This window comes from Olea europaea, chromosome 18, assembly GCF_002742605.1.
Source record: "Olea europaea var. sylvestris chromosome 18, O_europaea_v1, whole genome shotgun sequence".
In the NCBI taxonomy this organism is placed as follows: Eukaryota; Viridiplantae; Streptophyta; class Magnoliopsida; order Lamiales; family Oleaceae; genus Olea; species Olea europaea.
In genome coordinates, this window is record NC_036254.1 from 16,243,490 (window position 1) to 16,255,440 (window position 11,951).

Below are 11,951 nucleotides of genomic sequence, written 5' to 3' on the forward strand. Positions count from 1 at the left end.
CTATCTAGGAGGGTAGATCATCTGCAGTCTTTTTAAATCTAAACTTTCGGTAAGGCGAATAAATCTGATGGAGAATTTGTCTACTGGGATAACAAGAGGTTTGCCAATTCCTGATGTTGAAGCCTTAGCTGTTGTGGGGCTGGGTGTTTGCAAATTTTACTCTTAGTAACTCTTATGTTCGAAGCAAGATGTTGTCTAATTAGAACATGAATTACAAATGTCTGGAAAATCTTCTGCCTCAACTCTCTTTCCTTTGGTTTGGTTAAAACCTCGGCGCTGACAGTGATGACTTGGCATGTACGAACTTCAAGTAGCGGTGCCCTGAAACAAAGAAAGGGGCAATGTATCATCTATTCAGTCTTTTCCCCCTGACTTTCCTAGCTACCAAGCCCCTTTTCAAACCCTTGCCAGAAGGATACTTGAGCCTATCTCTCTTTAGTGAAATGAACAAACGGAATGAACATCGTCCATTGTCTAATCGTAACGAACTTGACTCTACATTTGAAAAAAAAAAAGAGCAGGGAGACCTTTGAATCCAAGCTTCCTACTTACCCATCCGAACTTCCTGTCTATCCATCATATCTCTCCCATCCCTAAGAGCCGTTTCAAATTGCAGTATGAAGTCGTCCGACGTGTTGTTGTGATTGCCATTTCAGCTGGAATTGGAATCTTCTCTTTCAGACATCCTAAATCTAGCTTTTTTTGGCCTCACTGGTATTCACTCGGAAACACACAATATGGCTTTTACCCTCTATTAATCTCACCACTCTATCTTTTACCACCGAGTGCTTTCTCCAAGTGTTTCAAAGAATAAGGTGAACTTAAAGAAACTCAAATCCGTGGATTCTCAACCGGATGTGAACAAAGAAAATGACTCAAGAAAAGGAATTCGATGATAGAAACTCAAGTAGAAGACTATTGAAATTCAAGAATTAATTGACATGAAATTTATATTGATGGAAAAGGAATAATGAGACTTGAAAGTTAAAATAAAATTTGTTGGTTGTAAATTGAACACTAAGAAAATAATAATAATATTTTTTTTGCTCTTTTCTTTTTTCTTTTTTTGCCTTTTCAATTGTTTTTTTTTTTTTTTTTTTTTTTATATTTTTTTTTTTTTTTTTTTTTTTTTTTTTTTTTTTTTTTTTTTTTTTTTTCTTTTTTATTTTTTTTTCTTTTTTTTTTTTTTTTTTTTGAAAAACAAAAGATCAAACTACCAACAAACCAATAAAGTTGTTTTGGATGCTAGAATAGCCCCAAAACAACCTTTGAACAATTTGATGATAATTTAATTGGATCAAAAGACTTAAATAACAAAGAACAACGATGACACGACGAAGGACGAAGAAAATACGAATTAAAATACTCAAACTTTAATGAGACACAAAGAGCACGAGGAAATATAAGATAAAACATGGAAACAAAGAACAAAGACTCAACAAAGAAAAATTAAAAGGATATAACCTGATAATTTGGAGCTTGTGCTCTGATTCCAACTGATGTGAACCCATGTAGCAACGATGGCTACAGAACCCACAGAAGATTGATAGGAAACCCAGAAAAGCCAATTAACTGGTTTGTGAGTTTGAACCCAAGAAAAGTGAACCAAAGAACCCAACATTAGCGGTGATTTAAAGATTCCTTGATTACACAATCAAAGACCCGTACCCAGATTTGGGAATGCCACAAGAATGTAATTCTTGATAAGTTCAAAGTGTTCAATGAAGAACAAGAGTTGAATGCAAATAACCTTGCTATTGAATTCTCTCTAAATAATAATGTAATGTAATGTGTTTTACAATAAAAGGAAATAACAAATTTATACTAGACTCCAAAAACCCTAAAAAATCTTTAAGGAAACGAAAAATAATCGTCCAAGATTACAGTAATTTGACTAAAATTAGAATTCTACTAAAATATGGAAACTCACGAAGAAGGGAAAATTTTCGCCCGAAATTACACTATGCGGTCGCATAATATAATCCAATGTAGTCGTATAGTTCATTTGAAATCTTTCAATTTGGTCTCGGGAATGTTCTATGCGATCACATGCCTTTTATACTATGTGGTCATATAGTATTAAATTTCAACACCAACTTTTCATGTGCAGAATTTCATGACGATTTCGGATTGTACTCATGGACAAAAATCTGATTCTCGAGCTGAAAGTTACGCCCATTTTAATCAAAGGCTTGAATCAAATTGCTCCAATTTGTTTCGATTCTCGACCCCAACATAGAAGTTGTCCCATTTTGTGCCATGAGTGATATTTCATTGATTATGGATTGAACAAGTAATTCAATTGCTTGTTTTACCTGCTTTGCCCTCGATCTCGTCATCGGTCCATCTTCAATTATCAACGAGTCTCGTCTCGGCTCATCTTTGTTGGGCTCAACTCTAGGATCATATAACAAGTCTTCATCTCCAATCAAAACCAAATCTTAACACACTCATTTTTCTTAATTCTCAAGATCCTCTATGAAAAATGAGCCACAATCTAGGATCGAGCAGCCATTCTGAAACTACAATGATATAAGCATCCAGAGTAATATGTTGAAAGTGATTTTATATAAAGATAGAAAATCCACAACTGACTACCTTACATGAGGCCACAGAGTACCTTACCAATGCCATACGATGCATTAAGTAAAATTAAATGACCGCTATATGCATTGTCGAAGCTAAGGCAGAATATCCTAACTAAAACAGGGGCATCCAGCCACCTGTTCGAAGGAACCTGTAGATCCTAACGAAAGCGTTCTGCAAGAAAATAACTAACATAACTTAGACGTCCCTATAAGGAGCTCTGAATATTAAATGGACATGAACCATTATCACTTGGGATATCATGATTCATCCCCCAAAGAGAAGGTTGACTAACCAACACAGGCCTGCTACAGAACAAAGGGAATAACAGGTGCTGGATCGATTATGAAAGCACGTAGCAGACTTACAAGTCAAACAAAAAGGTATGGCTAAGGAGTACTTCACCAGTCGACATTCCATTTTTATTGAATATATACATTCAGAGCCAACAATAAAGAAATTAGAATGTCTCAATTCATTGGCCGTGAAGAGAAGGTTATCCCATAAAGAAATCCTCTACAGGCTCCCATCGTTAAGAACGAACTCTACAAATCTCACTCAAAGGAAATACTGCTCATACCATAGGTTAATATGTCATGATATAGAAATGTTGAGACATAAGAGAGGAAGTAGAGCGTTAATTAGGAAAGGTCGGTTGTGTAAATTCGTAAGTTAGGTGACATAGTAGGAACTTCGCAACATAACAAAGCTAATGTTCTTTCTTCATCTTTTCTTCCTGCAAGAGAAAATCAGCCAAGGGCAGAGAACTAAATGCTAGAAGGAAAAAATTAATAAGCTAAAGGTTTTTAGAAGAGAGTGGAGTAGACACGTGAGGAAAGCACAGAATCAGTAGTACCATGAAGGTAGTATCAATTGGTCATCACCATCAGGGGCGGAGCTAGGATTTATGTTCAGTGCGGGCATCATTTTTCGACGCCGAATTTCGAGATTTTGGTCATAAATTTAATGATGATAAAAAAATAAAGCAATATTAGAACAATACTAAAAAGACATAATTTATATATTAAATTTGTTCTTTGCGAGTTTTCATATTTTGATATCGTCGTACAATAACTTCATTATCAAGCTTCAAAAATATATCTTTCTCTACATAAACAATTGTGCTATCATTCATTCACTGATTACCCATCCGATTGCGCAATCTATCCTTTACAATACTCATTGCAGAAAAGACTCTCTCCACAGTAGCGGTAGCAACCGGTAAAATCAATGCCAAAGTCAAAAGTCTGTAAACCAAAGGATAAACCCTATCTTTCTTTTTCGGAACTAATTTCTTCGCAAGATCACCAAGATCATTCAACCCTTCAAACTCTTTGTTAGAAAGCATGTCAAAAATATAAGTCTCAAGCTAATCGTTCAGTACAATTACATTCACTGAAGAGAAATCTAATGGATAAAACTCAGCAAGTCTAATCAAGCTTTTCTTGTCAAAAGAAGAAAATAAATCTTGTGGACATAAACAAGCTACAAAAAGGAGTAACTTTGTATTTACCTCCGAGAAACGATCATTCAATTCTTGAAATTGTAAATCGATGACAGAATAGAACAAATCTACTCGGTAATGATGTAAATTTGTAATTTCTGGAGAATTACGCTGAGGGCGACCACGAAGTGCAGGGCGTACAGACATATCATCCATGTTGGGTATATGAATGTAATGTTGTTGACAAAAAGAACATCTTCCAAAAAAGAGTCCCACCCTTCGTCTCTCATTATTTGGAGTCGTCGTTTGCACAATCTCACCAATTGCATTGCATTCACAATATCTTGATCTTTCCTTTGCAATGCCTTTGACAGTTCATTTGACATCCCCAAGATACTTCTCATCAACTGTAGATTAAATGCAAAATCAAATTTTTGTATCAACTCCAATAAATTTATTGCATCAGATCTTTAATCATAAGAACAAGATTCATCTTCAACAATCGTTGCAAGTACATCTAAAACAGAAGAGAACATGGCAAGCAAGCTGACCAAAGAATTATAATGTGAACTCCATCGTGTATCACCAGAGCGCTGAAGGGTCGTTTCTTGATTAAGTCCCCGTCCACTTAAAATCTCACCTTTTCCAATGCCTCAACAATAAAGTCTAACTGTTTTTCTCGAAGAAGATCACAACGTTTGGAAGATGCTCCAACAGTATTTATCACGTCCCCAACCACACGAAAGAAGTTAGTAATAGGGATGTTCTTCTTTGGCACAGCCACAAGTGCAAGTTGGAGTTGATGAGCAAAACAGTGAATGTAAAAGGCACATGGACTCTCCTTCAAAATTAGTGTCTTCAGACCATTAAACTTACCTTGCATATTACTTGCTCCATCATAACCTTGTCCTCTCAGTCTAGACATGCTCAAGTTATATCTAGAAAATACCTTATCAATTGCAGTCTTAAGTGATAGAGCCGTGGTACTTGTAACATGTTCAATCCCTATGAAGCGTTCATTGACATACCCACTATTGTCTACATAACGTAAAACAATAGACATTTTCTCTTTCATTGACACATCACGAGATTCATCAACTAGAATAGAAAATAATGAGTCCCCAACATCTTTGATAATAACATTGATCGTTTCAATGGCACAAGCATTTACTATATCCTTTTGAACATCAGGTGATGTCAATTTGCAATTGTGAGGAGCATTTCCCAATGTAACGGCATTAATAGCTTCATTATGAGCAACCAAAAATTGCAATTGCACTAAGAATTTACCTGGATTGAGAGAATCCTCAGATTCATCATGACCTCGAAATGAGAGCCCTTGTCGCAAAAGAACTCGAACACAATCAATGGATGCATTAAGACGTGTAACATATGCACTTCTTGCTTGTTCTGATTGTGTAGAAAACTAATTGAATGTGTTGCTCTTGATTCATCAACACTTCACACTTAATGCGAGCTTGATTATGTGCGCTATCATGAAGTCCAACATGAGTATGAAGTCTTTTTTTATCTTTCCAATATGTAAAACCTTCGCCAACAAAAGACTCACCGCCACCTTGTTTTTCAGAACTTGTTTTGAAAAGATAACAATACAAACAATAAGCAGCGTCCTTCTCTATACTGTACTCCAACCAACTACTGAACTCTTTAAACCACGAAGGATTGAATCGTCTAATTGTTACTCCAAATTGTCGTTTTGGAAAGTCATGATCTCCAGGCTGACAAGGACCCTTTAACATATATGCTCTTCGAACTTCATCTCAGATGTTAGCATTGTAATCCAAAATAGGTATCCTTAGACCAGGATCAGTTGGAAGTTTTGTGACATCAAATTCCACATCATTCGATACCCCCTCATCAATATTATCTACGTTCCTTTTTCGTTGAAAGTATCTATTCATTTCATATCTGAATTTAAACATTTGATATCCAATTATTACTGGGAGTGAGTGAGAATAATTCATAATGACAAAAGAATCATAAATTCACAATTTCACAATCTCAATTCGCAGTGCAATTCACATCTCAAGTTGTTATAACCAATATTAATACAAGTTGAATTCGGAATACGAATAAAAAATGTGAAGGAAAAAAATCTGCACATTTAAAATTTCCATTAAAATATCAACAATGTTAAAGGGAAGTATTCATTTTGGAGTAAAATTGATGACTTGAAATCAAGCTTTTATTTGGGTCAAACAATTAAAGACATCAAACCAGTTGACAAATGATGAAACACACAAGACAGTAGGCTGACAAATAAAATACCTCTGTTAAAAAGGAGTTTATGTTGTAAAATGTCATGAATTGGATAGCAGTACATGCTCCATCCGGATCAACTGCATAAACAGTGAAAATAATGCTCCATCCAGATCAACTGCATAAAATTTTCGACAATCAAATAAACATGAAGGTCGAGCTTCATTTTTTAAGCCAAAAACAGTGAATTCAATGAACAAGAATTGAACAATCTTCTTGAGAAAAGATTTTGCAAAATTGGGAAAAACACTTAGAATACTACAATGCAGTGGAAATAATTTTAAATTACAAATCGAAACACTCAAACACGGCCAAATTATTATACAAATAAACGTGTTCCATTTCATTCGTTTCATCTGGAAACAATTCTGTCCAGCCGACTCCAGCGGCTCCAGCCAGTCCAGGAAATAAATGACAATAAATACAAGCTTCATAGACATAAAGGACACCTTTTTTTACACTAGTAGTCGAACAATTCATGAAATATTACCTTCATCGATGCAAAATGGCAGTTCAGTTGCGGCGGCCTGCGGACTTGGGTGGGGGAAAATTGGGGTTTCGAGTTTCGACTTTGGGGATATTTGATAAACTAATCCAGGAGATGTGGCCACCGGTGGAGAACTGGAAGTAGAAGTAGCCGGCGAGAGTCCGGCGGAGCTTCGAGAGAAGCAAGCGACCCTGAGGCGAGAGATGGGGAGAGAGACGCGATTTTGATTAGGTTTTGATTAGATTTTTGATTTCAAACGGGTTTGGTTAGATGTTGATTTCAAACGGGTTATTTAATTGATGGGTCATGGGTCTGGGTCGGTAAACGGGTTATGGGCTGTGGTTACTTCACTTGGGCTGCTGTTAACTAGGCTTAAAAAAAAAATTTGGGCCAGCCCAAAAGTTCAGTGCGGGCATCTGCCCGCACTGGGCCTAATGGGGCCCGCACTGGGCCTAATGGGGCTCCGCCCTCAATCACCATACTAATAAAAAGTTCGACATTCATAAAATCTCTTAGATAATAAGAGTTCTTTTCGCCATAGAACAAATGGGATTCACAAAATGATATCCCAGGCTATTCTTCAAGCTACTAAATGGTTTCAGCAAGAGGACAAATATTCCTCATGGTAGAGCTGGGAAAACCACTATGCTATCAAAGAGTGATCACTGACTTCATGATAGTTAACCTTTTGTCTAACTACAATGCAATCTTACAATAATCCATACTCGTAGCCCAAGAATGACAAATTAAGAAGGGGGTGAATTGGTTTCTGAAATTTTTTTGAACACGATGATCAATTAAGTAATAATCTTTGGCAAAAAAGAAAGACCGTAAAACAGTAGAAATGATGCAAACGGTATAATTGTGGATGTTCGATCCAAATTAATGATCTACATCACCGTTACCAAACTCTCCATCATAAGTAAGGCCTTTTTGCTATATTAATTGACTTATGGTGTAATCCGAAACTTTACAATGCTTTTGATGACCTACAAACAAAAAGCATTGATCCTTATACAATATTGGGCTTTTAAAGGACTTCAATATGACCCACAAGTTTAAAGTAATGATTTTGCAATGGAATTTCTCACTTAATAAATGTATAAATGAATGAGTACTATAGAGAGACTAACACTTTAATGAATAACTATGAATAATAGCTTAAGTACTAGATGAAAAACTTTGATGAATGTGATGATTTAAAAGTTTATTCAATCAATTAAAGTTTTTGATACAAAAAAGTAAGAAATAGATGCAATATAAGCTCAAAGATTTACTCAAAAGATATATTTCATTTATGAATGATAATAGTAAGTTAAGTACCAAGAGAGAGATGAAAAACTTTGATGAATATGATGATTTAAGAGTTTAATTCAATTAATTAAAGTTTTTCAATATGAATAAATAGAAGAAATAAATGCAATGTAAGCTTAAGGATTTTCTTAAAATATTTATCTCTTTTAATGTACTTGACGACCTCGTATTGAATATAAAAAGAGAACCAATTTATAGAGAAAAATTTGCAAAACTCTTTGGGAGTTTGGATAAGGGTCTTGTGATCACCAAAAATTCAAATGACAAAAATATAGTTGTTGAACAAAGACGTCAGAGGTCATAATGATCAGATTTTAGTCTATTTAGTTTTTCGGTAGATTAATAGTTTTGATCGATCGATTGCAACCGATTGACAGCTTCTAGGTGATTTTTCTCGTTTTGGCTCTATTTGATCTAAATCGAATGTTTTGAAAAATTTGAACTTTTAGAAAGTATTTTTAGCTAGTTTTTTTTTTTTTTTTTTTTTTTTTAAAGTAAGTGATGTTTTAAAAATATTATCTAAGTTCAAGTAACTTTTTGAAAATCAATCTTACATTTGATCAAAACATTTTATGCAAATAAAAATCAAAACAACTTTTAGTGCATAAAATGGTTTATGAGCTTTAATCATTTTTTTCTAAAAATCAAAGTATTAGTACTTTTATATTTGAACTAAAAGCCATGGACGTTTAGTGTTTAAGTTTTTGTCTTAATCTTTCTTAGATGTTTGGCTCTTAAAGCTCTTGTCTTGAAGGATTCAAGTTAATCTTGACCTTCATTGTGAGTTTGATTTGTAATGATAGCTTTGATCATAATCTTTTCCGATGATTGATTGATTTGTCATTGGATGTGTTGAAGATTATAATCACTTAAGTTGAATTATTAGTATGAAAGATTAACTTTTTCATTATAATAAAAATTGTAAGATTATAATTAATCATAGATCAACAATTTTTCCCTTTTTGATTATGACAAACAAGACGATTTGCAACGTAATATCAATAATTGCTAAAGGATAAAAATCTCATATTTAACATCTATTCCCCCTTTCTTTTATAAACCAATTGTCATCCATTTAAAGCATATCAAATAATAGATGGTTTTATAGCATATCATTTAATCATTCAATGCACATCAAATCTACCTCACTCATTTTTTCCCTTTTTGACATAAGCAAAAAGATCATGCATATGAGGTAAGAGTACGACATATACGATAAAAACTTTAACACAACCATGGTAAAGAGTAATATTCCATGTCAATTAAGCCCAAAGATCAAATATATGCAAGTCTAAACAAGAGAATGATCATCACATTCATAGCAAAATATATATCAAAGCACAAGTGATGAAATGTCAAAACATAATCAATTGGGTAAAGTTTATAAAAAAAAATTAACATATAAATCTCAACCAATGGTGCATATAAAATCAATCATGTAAGCATACAATTTAGCCACATACTTCAAATTCATTAATAATTCCAAATCTCTTCGAATATGTGAAAATCTATCAAGTGCTAGAGGTTTAGTGAAAATGTCGACCAATTATTTTTCATATTATCAAATTTTAGTGTAATATCACCTTTTGTGCATGATTTCTTAACAAGTGGTGTCTAATCTCAATCTCTTGGTTCGAGAATGTCAGATTGAATATTTTTGACAAGTTTATGACACTACTATTATCAACTATGATAGGTATATGATCAAAAGGTAAATGATAATTACTTAGTATTTGTTTCATCTATAAAACTTGAGCACAACTAGTGGTTTAAATATATTCGACTTTGACGGTAGACAATGCAACATAATTTTGTTTCTTACTAAACCATGATACAAGTCAGTAGTCTAAGGAGTGAGAAGCTTCGCCAGTGCTCTTATCGTCAATTGTGCAACAGTTCAATCGCCATCCGAATACTAGTTAAATCAATATTAGTGCCCTTAGCATACCAAAGACCTAATGTTCTAGTGCCATTAAGATATCTAAAAAGTCGTTTAACGACACTAATGTGTCCATTTTTAGGATTAGATTGAAATCTCGTACATAAACATACACTAAACATAATATCAAGTCTACTACCGGTTAAGTAAAGAATAGATCTGATCATATCTCGATATTTTACTATGTCGACGTAAGTACGTTGATCGTCTTTTCCGATTTGTTTTGAAGAACTTATTGGAGTATTCATAGGCTTCAACTCCGTCATTTCAAACTCTTTGAGTATATTCATGTACAATAATGTTTTTGTAAAACCTTGCATGGAAGAATGAGTTGATTTGCACTAAGTTCGGTGATTTTTTCTATTTTCTTCCTAGTGACTCTACGACATGCTTGAGTAAGATTATATCCCTCCAAAGTGGGATGAGTTTAATGAAGAACAATTTGAGTTTCACACATTTCAAGCTCTAGAATATCTCAGATGAGAGCTTTTGTTGATGTTAATGCAGATGTTTTTAAGTAAACAAGAAGTTTCATCCGAACGAGGAGTAATGACCATGTTTTTATAAAATTATTTCATGAGATGTGGATATGTATGTTCCTCCAATGTAGCAATTGACACATAACCCATATATTCAAAATATTCTTCTATGTGAAATGAGGGTGCTTCAATGATAAAATAAGCAAAATCAACATTTTTACCAAATAGAATTAGAGATTTTTCAAAAGGGTTGGCGGCACTTGGGGTTCTAGTTCAAACTCTTCATCGTAGGAGATCTGAGGGGATTTTCTCACGATACTCTTGAGTCATTGTCTCACCCATTTAGACCCCATTGTTGTACAAAAAAAATTTGAAAGGAGAGAATACAAAAAATCACACTAGGGTTTGTGATTTGGGGGATTTTAAGTTTTTAGTGGATAAATGTTTAAATTTTTCATGAATATGGAGTGTAGAAGTGGTGGTATTTGAATTAGAGAAGTAATTAATGATTTGAAGTGGAAAAATGAAGAATGTGGAGGTGATTGATGGAGAGAGACGCGAGAGAAATGGAAGAAAATGAGAGATAAATAATGTGTTTGGGGATTTTAAAATTTGAAATCCCCTTGAACGGACGTCCAGATTGACAAAACTGGTTTAGAGTTGAGGTTTCTATCAAACCAGACAAGGTGCTTGGATAGTCCGTTTGACTCGTCCAATTTCATCCCCCATTTTTTCGTTCTAAGTCAAGTATAAAATAAATAGTGCCACATATAAAAGCATGTATGAACAAATAGTATGACTCTAACTTAGCTACACACTTCTAATTTATCAATAATTTGTAAACCTCTTCGAATATGTGAGAATCAATCAAGTGCTAAAGGTTTAGTGAAGATATCAGCCAATTGATTTTTCGCTTTCACAAATTCTAGCACAATATCTCCCTTTTGTGTATGATCTTTTAGAAAGTGATGTCTAATCTCAGTATGCTTCATTCGAGAGCGCAAAATGGGATTTTTTTTGACAAATTTATGGCATTAGTGTTATCACACATGATAGGCATATGATCAAATAACAAGTGATAATCACTAAGAGTTTGTTTCATCTATAACACTTGTGCACAACAACTAGAGGCCAAGATATATTCGGCTTCAACAATAGACAATGCAACGAAATTTTGTTTCTTACTAAACCATGACACAAGTACAAAGCCTAGAAAATGACATGTTTCGCTAGTGCTTTTGCGATCAATTGTGTAACCAGCTCAATCGGCATCCGAATAACTATGTAGATCAATGTGTGTCTCCTATGAAAACCAAAGCCCAAGGTTCCAATGCCACTAAGATATCTACAAATTAATTTTTTTACAGCTCTATCGTGTGATTCTTTTGGATTTGATTGAAATATAGCACATAAACACACACT

General features: G+C 34.1%; 1 protein-coding gene across 1 annotated transcript; it reads right to left on the reverse strand.

The window, feature by feature from the left end:
* Positions 1 to 4,484: 4,484 nt before the first annotated feature.
* On the reverse strand, positions 4,485 to 5,790 carry LOC111366798 (zinc finger MYM-type protein 1-like). The gene is made up of 3 exons (XM_022987493.1): positions 5,580 to 5,790; positions 4,671 to 5,440; positions 4,485 to 4,547 (listed from the first exon to the last, which is right to left on the reverse strand). The coding sequence occupies exons 1-3, from the start codon at positions 5,788 to 5,790 to the stop codon at positions 4,485 to 4,487; spliced, it is 1,044 nt and encodes a 347-aa protein (XP_022843261.1).
* Positions 5,791 to 11,951: the final 6,161 nt, after the last annotated feature.